This window comes from Zonotrichia leucophrys, chromosome 6, assembly GCF_028769735.1.
Source record: "Zonotrichia leucophrys gambelii isolate GWCS_2022_RI chromosome 6, RI_Zleu_2.0, whole genome shotgun sequence".
Classification (NCBI taxonomy): Eukaryota; Metazoa; Chordata; class Aves; order Passeriformes; family Passerellidae; genus Zonotrichia; species Zonotrichia leucophrys.
The window spans coordinates 34043511-34062555 of record NC_088176.1 but is presented as its reverse complement, the minus strand read 5'-3'; the positions used below and the strand labels follow the sequence as shown (position 1 = coordinate 34062555).

The 19045-nt window shown below is 46.1% G+C and overlaps 2 protein-coding genes across 8 annotated transcripts in view; one reads left to right on the top strand and one right to left on the bottom strand.

The window, feature by feature from the left end:
* Positions 1-19045, bottom strand: part of CTNNA3 (catenin alpha 3) — a 421206-nt gene that overhangs the window by 215319 nt on the left and 186842 nt on the right. The gene's annotated exons all lie outside the window — the stretch shown is intronic.
* LRRTM3 (leucine rich repeat transmembrane neuronal 3) overlaps positions 16264-19045 on the top strand; it is a 74420-nt gene continuing 71638 nt past the window's right edge. For 3 of the 6 annotated variants that reach the window (XM_064716476.1, XM_064716478.1, XM_064716479.1), the window contains exons 1-2: positions 16264-16695; positions 17033-18564. In XM_064716476.1, the coding sequence (XP_064572546.1) occupies positions 16692-16695; positions 17033-18564 (1536 nt within the window). In that variant the 5' untranslated portion in view covers positions 16264-16691. Of the gene's footprint in view, positions 16696-16761; positions 18565-19045 lie in introns of those variants that run through there. The other 3 variants (XR_010440743.1, XR_010440742.1, XM_064716475.1) reach the window with 1 other exon arrangement.

Below are 19045 nucleotides of genomic sequence, written 5' to 3'. Positions count from 1 at the left end.
CCCACGGGTTCCCACGGGTGTCTCACTGTGCTCCCGAGGTTCCCACGGATGTCCCACTGGTGCTCCACAGATGTCACCAGATGCCACGGGTGTCCCACGGATTTTCCCACGGTGTCCCACAGATGTCCCACAGGCATCCCTACGGTGTCCCACAGGTGTCCACATGGGTGTACCACAGGTGTCCCACATGTGCTCCACGGGTGTCCCACGGTGTCCCACAGAGTCCACCAGGCATCCATGGATGTCCCAAGGTGTCCCAATAGGTGTCCCACGGGTGTCCACGGGTGTCCCACGATGTCCACAGTGTCCCACGGGTGTCCCACAGTTGTCCACGGTGTCCACGGGTTCCCATGGATGTCCCACAGTGTCCCACGGATGCCCACGGGTGTCCCACAGATGTCCCAACATGGTCCAGGTGTCCAAGGCATCCCAGGGTTCCACGTGTCCCACAGATGTCCCACAGATGTCCCACAGGTGTCCCACGGGTGTCCCATGGGTGTCCCACGGATGTCCCACAGGTGTCCCACAGGTGTCCCACGGGTGTCCCATGGATGTCCCACGGGTGTCCCACGGGTGTCCCACGGGTGTCCCACGGGTGTCCCACAGGTGTCCCACGGATGTCCCACGGGTGTCCCACAGGTGTCCCACGGGTGTCCCACGGGTGTCCCACGGATGTCCCACGGGTGTCCCACGGGTGTCCCACAGGTGTCCCACGGGTGTCCCACAGCCACAACTGCTGGGAAATGATGCAAAGGGCCTTGGGCAGTGCCCCTGGGTAGGTCCCAGCTGTGCCCATGGACCTGTGTCAGAAGCATCCATTACTGTTTCAGTATAACTAAATGGGAATGTCAAGGACCTGGATAAAAGGACTATTGCACTTCCCTTGGAATCCCAGAGCAATCACATTTTGCAACAACCTCCCAAATATCAAAGCATGTCTCTTGTCTGCTATGGTAGAACTCTGTATAAAAGATCATGTGGATGTTTAATTACTTCTTTGTGCATTACAAAGTGATTCAACCTGGATTTATATACAGATTAGCAGACATAGCAGGGAGAAAGAAAACACCTCCAATCCCAGAATGTCACTGACATGAGGCTGTGAGGAACCTGAGGGCTGGTACTGGTACAGGGATACCCACACAGGAACTCCTCACCCAGTGGTGCAGTGTGGGTGAAAATGCACAACTCACACTGACCTTCAGCTGTGGGGGCTGAGAAAGGTCAAACTGCTCTCCTGGATTCTCATCTGTGTGGCACAAATGAACCTCACACATGAGAGGTTTTGCTGCTGAGGGGGGCTTTTCACCAGGTGGTGATAATCTGGCATCTCAGCCTCTTTCCCCAGGGAGTGCTAATCCAGAATAACAGCACACAAAAGCTCCCCTTTGGAATGTCACATAAACTACCTGCTGCTGTTCCAAGCTAACTGAGATGCAAATTGGAGACACAGTGTTAGAGCCTGTCTCCCTAACCCTACACCGAGACATTCCACAGTGTGAGGGACAGCTACCTACAAGAGAAGAACATCTTTCATGCCAGTATGTTCAGACTAAACAGTTTACAGCCCTTGTGCTACCAGAGCCAAGAACATTTCAGCTGTATGCTGCTTTCATGGCTCCTGACTTCAGCAGGCAGACTGCATTTAACACAAGACTCATACTGCTTTTTCGTCACATAAAATAATCCCCTTTCGTGGGGAAGTCAAGAGAATGAGAAGCCTGATGGATGTCAAAACCTATTCCATTAAATAAAGGTAATAGCAAAACTCAGGAGAGGCAGCAGCACTTTATAGTGAGTTCCCATTTATTCATTTTGTTTCAAAGCCAACAACAACTCCTATAGTCTTAGACTCCAAGAAAAGAGAGCATTTGCATTTCAGATTTTATCAGCCTTCTAAAGACACTACCTACAGCACACACAAGCATGTCTAATGCATACTCACAAGCTCTTAGGGAATCATTATGCTCAAATTCAAAATGCATTAATGGAATCAGTATAAAATAAGATAGAATAATCACCCTGAATATCAGCAGTAAGCCTACCCAAACAGTGACTACATGGAAGATTTACCTCTGACCTCTGCAATAATCACGTAAAATACAAATTAGAGACAAGCAGAGACAGCAATTAATTCCATAAGGAACACAAATCAGTGAAACAGACGCCCAGTAAGTGTTCTGTTAAACCATGAAACTTGGTCAGTATGTTCCTGCTAACGTCCTGTGACAGACACAGCTGTAGGTGCAGGAGGACACTGCTGCTCTGCCACACACATCCCTATCCAGCCCTGCTATTCCTGTTATCAGCACTCCTGGAAAGTGGGGAAATAGTGCATCTCTCCATACAATGATGTGTAAAGCCCTCCACAGTTTTTTTAATTTGTTTGTGTTTGAGAGCATGAGAAACACTCTGATGCATTCATAAATGCTTTCCTATGTGGTTTCTGCCTTTCCTGAACAATAACAATGGAAAGAATGGGAAGTGAAACAGAGCAGATTCCTTTGCTGCTGCTGCTGGCTGCCTTTGCATGAAACTGTGGCAAGTGAAATAAGGCAGCAGGAACACACACGACACTGGGAGCCAGCCCTGACAAGGCAGCAGCGCGTGGCGCCAAGCAAATTGTGCAGAAAGCAAAAGACAAACAGCAGCAAAGCATGGCACAGGCTGCAAACTTGTAAAGCACTGAAAACATTTACTCTGTCAAATACATTCTAGGCACAGTGGGACGTCAGGCATTTCATACATTTTTGCTGCAAGTGGCCTAAAGTAAAATATACCAGGTAAGTGGCAACCTAAGCAAAGAATACAAATGTCCTAGAAAAGCATTTGAAAACAAAACAAAACCATAGTTGTAAAGTACTTCCACTAGCTGAGAAAAAGAACAGCAACTGGCATACCTATCAAATTAGCTGCTGAACATTTAAGAGGATAATTTTGACATACTTAAGAAGATCAGCCCTTGATCAGCAACTCTCCAGCCCTTGATTTTTGCATGTAACATATTGTATTAGTTCATTATATGAGCTGAGATTTAATATTCAAAAACAGAGATAAATACACCAATGGAGAATCCTCTCCCATTGTGAAATTCTGCAACTGAACCACACTCACATGATAACTAATTCTGTCAGCAGTTAAGTCATTTGATAGAAAAAATCCTACAAAGAGAAGGAATTTTCTCGTTCTCAGCGTCCCTGATGCAATTTACAACAAGCTTTTTTAAGCAGAAGATCCAAGTTTGAAGTTTCTCAGTACTAGAGCAATTCCCACCACATTAGGAATGGGCAATGACAGAAGGAGGCTGCTACAGTTCTCACTAATGGTACAAAAACTACCACAAGCAGATCTGGACTTTGTGAATAACCCCAGTAGTAGCAGTTATTGGAAACCTTTTCTAAAGCTGGATTTGGGTAAAACTTTGTTTTATCAAAAATAAGAAGTCTGCAGCTCAGCTGTTACAGAGGCTGGCACTCATTGTTTTCTCCCACGTTTCTGTGTTTATGAAAGGGTGAAATATTAAATCCTGGTCTTTACATGAACATAAGAATTAATGTCTTCTTTAAAATATTCGTCTTTTGATCAGCAAGTATCTGACACAGAATTCCAAACACCATGGTATTTATATAAGGAGCAAATGCACTCAAGGACATTTCTTTTTGGAAATGCTGTGAGGTAGCGTGTTCTGATACAACTCCAAGACTTTTATCCGTTTACAAATATCTCAATTCCAAGCATACTTCTACTTGACTTTAAATCACACTGAGAGGAACACTGAAATTGCTGTGTCAGATAAGAGCACTGGATCTCTTCCAGCTTTCTGTCTCAGAGCAGCAAGTCCTGGGTGTTTTAAAGGAAACTGCAAAGATCTCCATAGGAGACAGCTCTTGTTCAGTAACGTGGCCATACAGCACCTTGCTTTTTTCTTTTCCTACAACCCATTAGTTACTTTATGGCTTTTACAGTGAAACAAGAGACTTTTATGTCTTTTAGCTTTTACTAAATATCCCTGTGACCTCTTTATGCACTTGAACAGCACCAGGGCACATCACCTTAGAAGTCCCTCAGGAACTGTACTGTGGGCTTCAATTATCATAGTAAGAACTGAACTGTACAACTGAAATGGGACACACTGGTGATGCAAAGAAAAAAACAAAGGTACATCTGGCTTTCCCTTAAAAGTTCTTCTTTCCTAGTTTTCTTATGAATTTCAAACTAAATAACATTGCAGCACCACTCTATTTAGAACTGCTCTGTATATTAGATTTGCACACAGTTGTTTTAAGATTTGGGTCCTTTTTAGTCCTGCATTAATAGAATAAAGCACATTCATTTCCTAGAAGTTTACAGACTTACAAAGAAGGAAGGAAACATAGGGAACTGCTTACATAGGAAACTGCTCAACCCAGAGCAGCAGAAATGGCCAAAGGAAGCATTTTTGTTGTGTTAATTATATTGGCACGAGTCTATTCCTGCTGTGCATTTCCACCTGGTCCATCTGTCTAAATCACAAATAAATGATGACAAACTTATGCTGGAGGACAAAGCAAGCAGCCACTCCATTTCCCTATGACACACAGAGAAGATCTTCCTGTGACAGAAGAGGTTTCCTGTTAGAGCACGTGGATGGATGGATGGATGGATGGACAGATGGATGGATGGATGGATGGATGGATGGATGGATGGATGGATGGATGATGGATGGATGATGGATGGATGATGGATGGATGGATGGATGATGGATGGATGGATGGATGGATGGATGGATGGATGGATGATGGATGGATGGATGGATGGATGATGGATGGATGGATGGATGATGGATGGATGGATGGATGGATGGATGGATGGATGATGGATGATGGATGGATGGATGGATGGATGATGGATGGATGGATGATGGATGGATGGATGGATGGATGGATGGATGATGGATGATGGATGGATGGATGGATGGATGGATGGATGGATGGATGGATGGATGATGGATGGATGGATGGATGGATGGATGGATGGATGGATGATGGATGGATGGATGATGGATGGATGGATGGATGGATGGATGATGGATGATGGATGGATGGATGGATGGATGGATGATGGATGAGATGGATGGATGGATGGATGGATGGATGGATGGATGGATGGATGATGGATGATGATGAGATGGATGGATGGATGGATGGATGGATGGATGGACGACGGATGGATGGATGGATGGATGGATGATGGATGATGGATCGATGATGATGGATGGATGATGGATGGATGATGGATGGATGGATGGATGGATGGATGGATGGATGGATGATGGATGATGGATCATGATGGATGGATGATGGATGGATGGATGGATGATGGATGGATGGATGGATGGATGATGATGGATGGATGGATGGATGGATGGATGATGGATGGATGGATGGATGGATGGATGGATGATGGATGGATCATGAGATGGATGATGGATGAGATGGATGGATGGATGGATGGATGGATGGATGGATGATGAATGGATGGATGGATGGATGGATGATGGATGGATGGATGGATGGATGGATGATGGATGGATGATGGATGGATGATGGATGGATGGATGGATGGATGATGGATGGATGATGGATGGATGGATGATGGATGGATGGATGATGATGGATGAGGGATGATGGATGGATGGGATGGAGGGATGGATGGATGGATGGATAGATGATGGATGGATGGATGGATGGATGATGGATGGATGGATGGATGGATGGATGGATGATGGATGGATGGATGATGGATGGATGGATGGATGGATGGATGATGGATGGATGATGGATGGAGGGATGGATGGATGGATGGATGGATGGATGGATGGATGATGGGTGGATGATGGATGGATGGATGGATGGATGGATGGATGGATGGATGGATGATGGATGGATGATGGATGGATGGATGATGGATGGATGATGGATGGATGGATGGATGGATGGATGGATGGATGGATGGATGGATGATGGATGGATGATGGATGGATGGATGATGGATGGATGATGGATGGATGGATGGATGGATGGATGGATGATGGGTGGATGATGGATGGATGGATGGATGGATGGATGGATGGATGGATGATGGATGGATGGATGGATGGATGGATGATGGATGGATGGATGGATGGATGGATGTTCCCCTGCTTTCCGTCTGCCTGGAGTGAAAGCTGTTTTCAAATGGAGTCCCATTCCATGTTTGTGAGTGTTTCTGTTTCCTCTCAGCTCTGTCACCATCCAGGGACACAAAATGCAGCTCAGCTCAGGCTCAGCTCTCCTGTCCCCCCACATGGGCAGGCCACAGTCTGTAGCTGGTTACCAACTGCAGCATTTCTTGCTTTCTAACCACTGCTGTGTGCAACTAAGCTGCAGGAGGAAAAGGTGCCTCTAAGCCTCTTACCTACTTAGGAGATAAAGAATGCTGGCTAGAAGGATTTACAAAACACAAAAATACAACATGCCTATCCTAATATTCTTGCAAGAAAGAGAAGTTAAGAGTGAAAACTCCAACTCTTCTTTCCATGTCAGCTTCCTCTCCTCTACCCTTCAGCACTGTGTCCATCAGCAGTTAGCAGCTTGCAGGTATTTACTGTTTTACACATAGATTGAGTCATTTTGAGTTGCATTGTCATTTGTTTGCTGTCCTAGCCACTGGCTGAAAGACACTTAGTTTTAATAAACAGTAGAGTGCATTGTCACAGAACCCAAAATAAATATGCAGGAACCCAGAATTATTTTTTTAATTAATTAATTACATGGAAGTCTGTTGCACTTTTTTTAAATCAACCAAACAGGCTGGGGTTCGGTTGTATGGGGTTTTTCTATTTTTTTTCTGCTATTAATCACATTTAATTTGAGACAATTATCTTGGGTAGACATGAGAAGAGGAGCTAATAGGTCATTTAAATCACATGTTGTTTCTTCAGAGCTCTGTCTGTCAGACACCCCAATAGGAAAAGACAAAGAAGGATGGCAAATACAGACTGGAACAGTTAAATCATACCTGCATGTATTTTATTTTCTTTTAAATCATGAAGTTCTAGTCCACCGTTACTGGCATGGATGAGTGACCCGTGCCTAAGCAGCAGCTGATTACAGGCTGGTTAACTGAGACTGTCAGCATAATTAACATTCTGAGCCTGCTCAGGAACGCCAGGCTACCAAACCTGCAGTATCTACAAGCTGCCACAGCTCGCTTAATTGAAAAAGACTTGACTGAATCACTAAAAGCTAAAAAATCTGAAACTTTTGATGCAAAAAAGAACAAACTTCTTTTTGCAAGAAAATGACAGAACACAGTATCAGGCTGAAGCCAGGGAAGGAAGTGACTAAGCATGCAACTGCAGCCACTTGGAATAAATCATTTCTATGCCAGTCACGGTGGCAATGAGCACAATTATATGCTTCTTAACTTTGTTCATGTTTTCTCCTTTCTGTTGCAAATCTGCTCAACTGTCATTTTTAGTTTTCTCTTCAAAACGTCGCTAATGCTGTCTAATAACACATCACTCTGTCTCAGCCTGGAAATCACAGCCTCAGAACACAGCAGTGAAGCCCAAGCAGCAGCCTTAACAGAGCAAAGCTGGAATGCTTTTTTCTCTGTGGAGTTTTTCATGCATAAGCAACTGAAAGGAGAGACTGGAAAATATTTTAGAATATTTCAGCATGTCAAATGAAATCATTCTGCTCTGCCCTCCTGCCCCCTGCATGCCTGTTTATGCTGAAGAGCAGTAAGACTGGGAAGTACACCAACAAACATCTTCTACTAATTCAGGTCTGATCCTAAGAAATATTACATATACCTTTTGTTTCAAGAAGCTAAAAATATCTCAGTTGCAGTTTTTATATGGAAAATTAAAAGTAATATTCAACAAATATTGCAGTCATTTTCAAAACGGTACTCTTGTAATATTAGAAAGGTTCTGTAAGTAAACAGATATTGGCACACTTATTAACCACAAATAAAAGATAATTCTGCATTTTAAATAGAAGTCTGTATTTCTGTATTTGACAACTACACTCTCCTCACATGGAATTCTGCTATTTGGGCACTCAAGCTCAAAAAAAGGCATCAAAATAAATGATACCCATAACAAAATAGATACAGAATAACCTGTGCTGGAATTCCAAAAAGGAACAGACAGCTTAACTGATGGCAAGGGTGTATGTTTGAATATAACTAGCGTCAGACAAAAAGTCAAGCAAATCATCTATTATGCTGATAAAATTATAGAATAATTACATGCCACTATTCCTCTCTCATACGTGAAGATTCTGAGATGCCAAAAAATTAGAATAAAAGCTCAGGTTTAGACAAGTTATAATGGTTCCTGATATTATGTGGATGTCATGGGTTTCCTTTAATGAAAGTTCTCACCAGCTGCCTTCCTCCAGCAGTCAAGGAGCCACTGCAGCAAACAGGGCTGACCTGACAGAATAATTAATTCTACAGCCTCAGCACATCGTGAGACATGAAGGCAGCTTCATCAGGGGCCCCACAGAGCTAAATGCATGGCAGGGTACAGGTCTGAAACTCCTAAGAAACGTGTGAACATGCATCACCTATGTGTGCTCCATGCTGTGCAAATGACAAATACTAATCTCAGAGATGTGGGCAAAGGGTAGGAGTGTAAAAGGAGCAGCTGCAGGCAAAGGCATGAGGGCAGAGGGAACAGCTGAGGAGGCAAGGCCAGCCCGGAGGGATTTAACTACACATACACATGGAACACTGGAAAGGTCTAAAGTTTGGTGAACATCAAAACTGTGCAAATGGCCACACGGCTGGCACTACCACCAGCTTGTCTTTACTCACACGTTACTGTTCCTGTTCTTACCAACACGACAGCACATGCTCAGAGCCCACTCCTTTCCCTTGGCCAGAACCGGACACTGGCAGCATTATTGGGTTTCCCTGGGACCACGCTGCAGTCCTGCTTGAATTCAGTTGTGCAACGCCTCTACACTGATGTCCCAGCCCTTGAAGACTTCTCCTTGAACAAAACTCTTCCAAGAGACGTGCATGTAAATCTGGCTGCCCGGGAAGTTCATTCCCTTTGCCATCCCTCACAGGCACGTGCAGAACTGTTCTAGCAAAGTACAAGTCAGATCCCACAGGAGACTCTCGTGGCTTTGGGTTCTTCAACAGACGAATCCCGTCCCATCTGTTACCTGAAAAAATGTTACCTCACGCTGTGAGGAGAGGAAGCTGCCGCCCAGGGGATGAACAGTCGGCAACTGCCATACAAAAGAACTGGCCAATGGCTCTAGCATTCCACCGAAATCTTCCAGGGAGGGGGAAAGGGGCAGTGGGCACTCTCTTAGCTGAGGGGGACACGGTGGCTGTGCGGGAGCAGAGCAGTTCGGTTGGTTTCTGGTGCTGGACTTGTCCTGCTGAGGGTCTCGATGCTGCTGCAGAGCTCTCCTTGTTGCCCGTCTGACTGGGGCTTCTCGGCACCAGCCAGCACCGGGAGACCCTCACCATCTCCGCAGGTATTCGGGGGAAACCGGGCCCCCAGCTCCTCCCTGGCTCCGGAGAGAGCAGCTCCCAGGTGCTGGCCGGAACCCCGGCACTGCCATCACCAGGATACTCACAGCGCACACATGAGTGCATGGGGAAAACGAAGGCCGTGCCTGCTCCCTCCCCCGGCGCTGCCGTCCCCCCGCAAGCTCGGGGCTCGAGGGGCTGTCCCCGAGGCCATGAGGGCAGCACCCCCGATGCCATGAGGGGCAGCCCCCGAAGCCATGAGGGGCAGCACCGCCGAGGCCATGAGGGGCAGCACCACCAAGGCCATGAGGCGCTGCTCCCGAGGCCATGAGGGCGGCACTGCAGAGACCATGAGGGGCAGCACCACTGAGGCCATGAGGGGCAGCCCCCGAAACCATGAGGGCGGCACCGCTGAGGCCATGAGGGGCCGCCCCCGAGGCCATGAGGGGCAGCACCTGAGGCCATGAGGGGCAGCACCCGAGGCCATGAGGGGCAGCACCCGAGGCCATGAGGGGCAGCACCGCCGAGGCCATGAGGTGCTGCTCCCAAGGCCATGAGGGCGGCACTGCAGAGACCATGAGGGGCAGCACCCGAGGCCATGAGGGGCAGCACCCAAGGCCATGAGGGGCAGCACCCGAGACCATGAGGGGCAGCACCCGAGGCCATGAGGGGCCGCCCCCGAGGCCATGAGGGGCAGCACCCCTGAGGCCATGAGGCGCCGCTCCCTCACACGGCGCCAACAGCGCCCCCTGCCGGCCGGGCCAAAGCCAAAAGTGCTCAGCAGATGGGAAAAGGCTGATAGCGGGTTTCTTTGGGGTTGTTTTTTTATAGTTTTTATTGTTGCCGTTGTTCTGTCTTGTAACATATATGTGTGCATATACACACACACACATACACACACACCTTTTTCCCATACTTTTGCCTCGAAGCACCATAATTTTCAAAGGGAGGAGTCATCTTTCCAGTCCAGGAAGGTTTCCACCTTCCTTGACAGATATTTGTCTTTTAAACGAAGCCAGACAGATCGTTCTTCCCAGACAAGTACAGTTCATGGTGATAGCTCAGGATCTCCCAGCAGCCAGGCCACCCAAACCCCGGCAGCGCTGGCTGGACAATCACACAGGAGGCGTTCTTCCAGCAATGGCATCCCAGCCCATGGAAGAGTGGGAAGCATTCACAACAAGCCTGAGTTTATTGTAACCTGATCTCTCTGGCACCTTCACACAGACTGCAGGCACAATCACAAGCAGAGGCTACCAACATGGGCCTTGCATATCACCCCTACACATCTCCAGGGCACTGATGGTGGGGATCATTCATGCTCTGCAGGTTGAAGCACTGTGTGGAAGATGTAATTAATTTTTATTTCCATGATCATTCATCCTCAAGCACCTTCTGCTGCTTCTACTCATACTAACTTTTCAGGAAGATACTGGAGGATAAGCCTGAATGGAACAACACTAAATCCAGTGAAACAGAAATGGTCATATGAATTGCAGAGAGTAAGTAAAACAATAGCTTTGCGTCTCATGTGCTGTCCCTGGAGGATGAGACTGAAGCACAGGCTGCTTGCCCTTGACAGGAAAATTAATCCACAAACAGCAGAGGTTTATGTCCAAAAAAGAGACAGAGGAGTCCTTTAACTTTATTTAAATACAGAGAGAGGCCATGGGGCATTTTCCCTGGTGTCTCTCAAAATTTTGGAGGACGCAGCCTCCTTTTTATCCTCATTTCCTGGCCCCATGTCCATCTCTCTTCCCCATTGCCTGAGGTACTTCAGAGGTACAGACCTCCTGAAATGTCTCATACCTGAGACCCCCATCTGATATATAACCCTCCCCCTTTTGTTTTCTTTGTGTCAATCCGTGGAATTCCTATGGAATTTATGGTTCTTCCCATTGTTTCTTTCATCTCTCAGTACCCAGTTTTATTTATCAGCAGACCTACAGTTTGTCTGTGAAGACAAGTCTCTCCCATTCCATTCATCAATCAGTGGAATCCTTCCCATTGTTTCTTTTCTCTCTCACTGCTAGTTTTACCTACCAGCAGACCCACAGTTTGTAAAGACAAATCCCTCACTCCTTTCACCCTCAAAACAGCTTCAAAATCGCAGGACAAAAAGCCAGCCTGGGCACAGTTATGTGTTTAGCTCATTAAGGCTAAAGGACTTTTGACAGGTCACAAAACATCCGGGCCTGGGTGCTGTGAACAAAGGTTTGTGTGCAGCCTCGCCTCCCCCAGGGCAGCCAGAGGCCCCTGTGACCTGGCCACAATGGAAAGGCTTAAGCACAAGTGTCCAGCTGGAAAAGCTTCCTTCTCTGACAGTGTGTAAGTGTGCGTGAGGGGAGCAATAGCCCGAGTGGCCCTGTGCCAAGGCCCTGAGGGACCTGCTGGGGACACACACGGTGACAGATGTGTCCTGGTGTCCTCTGAGCCATCCCACATTACAGAGCACACTGACCCCCAGAGTGCAGCACGGCTCTACACTCCTCAGCTTCCTGGTGAGTGGAACATGGGATCCTTTCACCCTCACAGAGGTGGGGGAGACCTTGCAAAATAATACACCCTAGGAGAAGGGCAAGAGAGCATTTCAATTTATCCATTTCAATTTATCCATCTGCCTCACCTACCACTGACCACCACGCTCCTTTAGGGCAGTGTAGTTCAACTCCTGGGATAAGATCCTCTCTGGTCTCAATCCTCTTTCCCTATTTCTTCAGAAAATGTTCTGTTGCCTCGATTTCCCTCGCCTGCTTGTTCCCTGAGCCTGGCTTTCTCACACTCCCCTCTCGCTGTGTGTGCCTTCAGCCAGCGCTGCATCCTGAGTTTCCCTGTGCCCTCCCACGCTCTGATATTTACCCTGGGAGTTACACGCCCCCAGCTCTAATCTGATCCTCATGGAACAGCAGGTTCATTTAATCACCGGCTCAAAAATTGCAGGCACATTTTATTAGACTTATCTCTCCTAACGATACAGGGATAGCACACCACAGTACCACTGAGAGCAAGCTACAACTGCTAACCCAGCTGACTCCTGGCTCCTTTATAGGGGAATAAAGCCAAGGGAACGACACACGGTGTCACTTCATAAACCCAAACAGAGCACAGCGCGGCACTTGCTAACTACAGCTCCCCAAAGGGATGTGTGATTCACACATAAAGGCACTCCCAGGCCCGAGTGCTCTGGCTGTGAGCAGAAAAAAGCTGTATTCTGCTCTAGTCTGAATTCCAAAGTTTGTGCCCTGTGTCTAGAAAAGCTCCGACTGCATTCCTGAATGTACATTCTGTTACTCCTTCTCACAGGAGTAACAGAAACCTTTCCATTTTTTTTTCTTTTTCTTCTCTGTAACATCATCATTAAATGGATTTTAAAGAGTAAGCACAGAATATCCTGAGGAAGGCTAAGGTGAACCATGTGCCAGAAGAGAGGAAGGCTTTTGATTGATTTGCATGGAATCCCACCTGGTTTCTTACACTCTGGGAAGTTCACATCACTTCCCTACCCCCTCACTCCCGTTCTACTGACACCTGATAATTGTCACTCCCCCTTTTCAAATGTACTTAGCAAACGGATGTACCTGGCTATTACAGGTGCCTTCTCATAATCGTAAAAAATGCACAATTTGCTGGTTCCCCTTTTCTCTGTGCAAAGTTTCAATTCCAACCAGCTCTGGAGAAGAACAGGCTTTCACAGTGAATGCCACCTTTTCTTTCACAATTTACAATTTTGGCTGCAGTTCATACTAAGCTTTCCATCGGGAAGTTTCATCTAGGTACAGAGAACTCAGCCAGAATGAATGGCAAAAGAAAACACACTATAACTTAACCACGTAAGAAAACCCAAAACCTAACATGAAATTAAAGTGAATCAAATTAGTGCAAAATCAGATAGCAGTGAAATAAATCTGCTAGATTTATTAGCAGATAAAGTTTAGCACCAAGAGAAAAATTTGGACTAACACTACCTTAGCATAGTGCATAACTTCCAAAGAACTTTGAACTTCTCTGTTATGTAGACAAAGAAAACTACGTGCTCATCACAGGCTCTGCCCAACACATCTCTTTTCATCTGGATATTAAGACATATCTAGTAACACATTTGCCACTGTATTTCCTGATCTATGCCATTTTCCCCTCAGAAAAAGCCCAGGAAAAAATTAAGAGTGGTCATGGAGTCATAAAACTCAAAACTTAGTCAGGTTCTGTGGTGTCTCAGTTTATGTTTAGGGCTGAAACCCCAAAACACAGACTTGAGCTTTGTGTTCAAGACTGCACAAATAAATAAAAAATTTTTCTTAAGAGGTTTTTCTTTGCACCCATAACAGAATCCAATCACTTGGGCCCTCAAGGTCTCGTTGCCCAGTTCCATGAGTTGAATGGCTACCCCATGGGGGTGCACTGATAGACAAGGTATAGCTGATACAAGGCAAAGGTCTCTTTAACTTAATTCTTTATTTGTCATAGTTTACATGAGTGGCAGATTGACCTAAAATTTTGTAAGAAATGTTCATACTGGGATTTGTTTCATACTAGGAGCTTTACTTCCACAACTGGAGAAGAACTCATTCTGCTGTATAAAGATACAGAAATGTAATCTTAAAAAACTCTGGCACTTTTCCTGCTTGTGTAATTCAAAAAGGATCTCAGTAAAGAAAATTCAATTTGGCAATCCATTAACAGAGATTTGATGCTCTCTCTGTTCATATCTTGATGTCTCACCCCTTTCAGAAAAATGAAAATAACTCTTGGTAAAGAGTGGCTGTTCCCTCTTATTAGTCCAGTATATTGGCAATTATTAAAACCCTAGGAAAGCTGCTGAAGCTCTGCTGACTCATGGTGGCCAAGAACTTATTTGTTAACTCCATAACCAAGGTGGAGGAGGGAGAAAAAGAAAAAAAAGAAAAGGCAGAGAACAGGCAAAGTTTGGGAAGAAGGCTGTGTGTCAGGCGTACACTAAGTTGCACCAATTCTTCAGGAGAAAGGATCTGGATGTTATTGGAAATTTAACATGCTGTGTTTGAACCAGGTGAAGAGACAAACCTTATTTGAGCCCATTTAAGTTTAGGAACCTAAAAGAGTCATTTCAATGAAGAGTTTACCTCTCACAGACATCTGCTGTCAACGGAGGAAGAGCAGCAGTTCCAAAAGACAAATTGACTTAGCAAAGGTCTGAGCTGTCTTCTCCCTGCTCCATCAAGAACAGAGACACCCCAGGGCAGTGATGGAAAGCCTGTACCAGGACAGCAGCCTGGCACGTGACACTGCTGTCAGCACAAGAGCTCAGTTCCCACTGCACTCTGCAGTTTGCCACTGCTCCTCCACCCTACAGAGCAGCCTGCAGAGCCCCAAACAAGCTGCAGCAGAGCACGGGGGATGGAGCTGACAGGGATTAATGGAGTAATTAACCCTTTCCCTCCCCACCAACCTGCCCCAAGGAGAAGGACTCTCACAGAATGTGCCATGACAAGATGTTAGTAAGTGTTAGCCAGGAATGACTGCACTCCTCATTTGGGAGCTCTGGTTTGGTTCATTAATACTTGTGGGATTACTGTAAACCTGAGGTCATTCACAGCCTAAGTACTAGCAAAGGTGGCATTTTAATGCCTGGAAAATTTTAGATTTCACCTCATTTTAAATTATTCTATTCTCACAGCAGTGAATAATTAGGGAAAAGCCAGAGCACATTATTCCAAGGGTACAGATTCTCCCCCAGAAAGGCAAAGTGGTTCTCAGCACTGCCTGGCTGCATTTGAGCACTGCACTCTGCACTCCTAAGGAGCAGAACAATTCTTCCCAGCCCCCTGCCCATTCCTGCACAAAAAAGAGCCAGGATTTTCCAATTGCCCACCATCATCTGTGATCACATCTTTCACAGCAAAGGAAGGCTGCCAGCATGGTGGATTTGCTGTGACACCATCTCTGCCTTGCTCTGCCCAGATGAGAGCATGTGTTCTTTCCCCACTGCACGCAGGGAAGAAGGGGAAACCAAGGAAAGACAAGGTGGCTCACTTGGTGGTATTTGACGACTGTAGAGCATCACACATATAAAAAGCTCAGCATTAGTGTACCTTCACATAAAATCCTGTCCCTGTCCTGAACAACAGTAAAAACAATTCACCTCATTAAGGTACCACACCAAGCTGCGTACTCGCTGTGCTGTAAAGGCTCTGGAAGCCTGTGGTTGAAGCGTTAGTGTTGTGGAACAAAGTGACAGCAAGTTGGGAAATAAATGAGCACAGTACTCTCTTCTAACCTCCTGGCACTGAGCCTTTTAACAGAGAAGAAAAAAGCAAAAACGGAAAATGTCAGCCCCAAAAACATTTTTCACGTTGTAAAAAAGAGAGTCCGCTCTAAAGCACTTGATAAGAGACACACTGAGGGGTCTGAAAAATAGTGAGTGGAACAAAAAGGTTATGTGAACACATCTAATGTAATAAAAACAAAAAAATCGTTCCAACCAAAATCTGTATCTATGTCGTACAAACGTCACGTCAGCCCTTAAGACCAAAGTCTCAGCAGCTCGGGGACGCAGGGCAGCACTCGGGAGCACGCAGAGAGGGTCGGGGCAGCCCGGCACCCCGGCAGCGCGCACGGAGCGAGCAGCGCCCGCTCTCCCGGGAGGGCTCGCTCATTTGCAAGGGAAGGCAGGCACTGCACATGCCCGCGGTGCCGCCGCCGCTGGGGGCAGCTTTACATAAGGCTGCGCCCGGCGCCAGCCCGCTCAGTCGGCCGGAGCTCTCGGCATGCCGGGCCGCGCTGCCCGCAGCTGGCGCGCCCGAGCCGCGGGCCCGGGGCACGGCGGGGCAGCGCCCGGAGCGCGGCGCCGCGGGCTGCACCCACCCACGGGCGCTCCCATGAAGCGACGCTGTGAAAGCCACGCTCCCAACTAGAAAGATGCAAAACCGTAATATCCGTGAAGATCCTATTACCTAGGAAGAATTTGACGTTTTGCTGCGAACGCTGTGTTGGGATTGATTTATTCTTGGAGTGCTCTGCACGGCTGGCAAAGAATAATGTTCCAAAATCGGTCCATCTCCCAAGGGGTCCAATTTTTCTTCCTGGGTGTCAGCGAGCCCTGACTCACTACAGTGCAGCTGACAGGGGCTGCCATGCTTGTGGCACACTAAGCAAAAAACAAAAGACCTAAGGACGACCTTTGAACAACACAAAGGATGGGTATGTTTTTCATGTTACCTTTTTAATTTATAGTTCATAGTTACTGCATAGCCTGTGCTTTAATTACTCCATAAACTTACCTTGATGTGATTTGTTATTATACTTAAATGGCTTAGGGATTACACCTTTTACCCAACTATTTGTCAGTAGTTATATTGAGGTATTCTTAAACAAACCAAACCGAAAAAAAGCCGAGTTAAAAAAAAACCCAATGTGAAAAGTAGTCGAGTCAAGCTAGGGCTTTGTAAATGATTGCTGAAGTAAAAGATATTAGCATGATTGAAAAAAATGACTGATGTGTGGGGGGATAACTTTTCTAAGTTGTTTTTATTTCCAGGTTTCAATGTAATTAGGCTACTGAGCGGATCAGCTGTAGCTCTGGTAATAGCCCCTACTGTATTACTGACAATGCTTTCTTCTGCTGAACGAGGATGCCCTAAGGGCTGTAGGTGTGAAGGCAAAATGGTATATTGTGAATCTCAGAAATTGCAGGAGATTCCCTCAAGTATATCTGCTGGTTGTTTAGGTTTGTCCCTTCGATATAACAGCCTCCAAAAACTAAAATACAATCAATTTAAAGGTCTTAATCAACTCACCTGGCTCTATTTAGACCATAACCACATCAGCAATATTGACGAAAATGCTTTCAGTGGAATACGCAGACTAAAAGAGTTGATCTTGAGTTCCAACAGAATCTCCTATTTTCTTAATAATACCTTCAGACCTGTGACAAATCTCCGGAATTTGGATCTGTCATACAATCAGCTGCAGTCTCTGGGATCTGAGCAGTTCAGGGGCTTAAGGAAGCTGCTGAGTTTACATTTGCGGTCCAATTCCCTAAGAACCATTCCTGTTCGAATATTTCAAGATTGCAGGAACCTCGAACTGTTGGACCTGGGTTATAATCGCATCCGGAGTTTAGCAAGGAATGTCTTTGCAGGTATGATCAGACTGAAAGAGCTTCATCTGGAGCACAATCAATTTTCTAAGCTCAACCTGGCACTTTTTCCAAGGCTAGTCAGCCTTCAAAACCTTTATTTACAGTGGAATAAAATCAGTGTGATAGGACAAACTATGTCTTGGACCTGGAGCTCATTACAAAGACTCGATTTATCTGGCAATGAAATAGAAGCTTTCAGTGGACCTAGTGTTTTTCAGTGTGTGCCCAATTTACAGCGCCTCAACCTGGATTCAAACAAGCTCACATTTATTGGTCAAGAAATTTTGGATTCTTGGATATCTCTCAATGACATCAGCCTTGCCGGGAATATATGGGAATGCAGCAGAAACATTTGCTCTCTGGTAAACTGGCTTAAAAGTTTTAAAGGGCTGAGGGAAAATACAATTATTTGCGCCAGCCCCAAAGAGCTGCAAGGGGTGAACGTTATTGATGCAGTGAAAAACTACAGCATCTGTGGCAAGAGTACCACGGAAAGGTTCGAACTGGCACGAGCTCTCCCAAAGCCAACGTTTAAACCAAAACTCACCAGGCCTAAACACGACAGCAAGCCCCCCGTGCCCCCGACGGTGGGAGCCACGGAAGGCAGCTCTGAGCCCGAGCACGACGCAGAGCACATCTCCTTCCACAAAATCATCGCCGGCAGCGTGGCTCTCTTCCTGTCGGTGCTGGTGATCCTGCTGGTGATCTATGTGTCATGGAAGCGCTACCCTGCCAGCATGAAGCAGCTGCAGCAGCGCTCGCTCATGCGAAGGCACAGGAAAAAGAAAAGACAGTCGCTGAAGCAAATGACTCCAAGCACACAGGAATTTTATGTAGATTACAAACCCACCAACACTGAGACCAGTGAGATGCTGCTGAATGGAACGGGACCCTGCACGTACAACAAATCAGGCTCCAGGGAATGCGAGGTATGAACCATTGTGATAAAAGAGCTTTTAAAGGCTGGGAAATAGTGGTGCTTTATTGAACTCTAGGGACTATAAAGGGAACGTTTTTCTCACTTTTCTGGCACAGCTCTTCCATGTCCCTTTTTTGTACATTCATAATACTGGTCATTTTACTCTCATACATAATCAACTCATTGAAATTTAAATACCGCAATCAATGTGAAGCCTGAGCTCTGGTTTAATACAATACCTATTGTACAAACCCTCTACTGATCTCATTAAAGTCTCTCTTGTTTTTAAATAGAAAACTTCTTTCATAAGTAATCCACTGCACCTGCACCAACTGTGCCTCTGTTTAGGGAGATAAATGACAACAATGAAAAAAAAAATCAAACTCAGGGTATCCCCCTCTGCCTCCCCAAACCCAGTCCTTGCTCTAAAACTCACTTTTTGAGCCCAGAATGAAGGAAAGATCCAGGTGCTGTAGTATAATATGAATTCT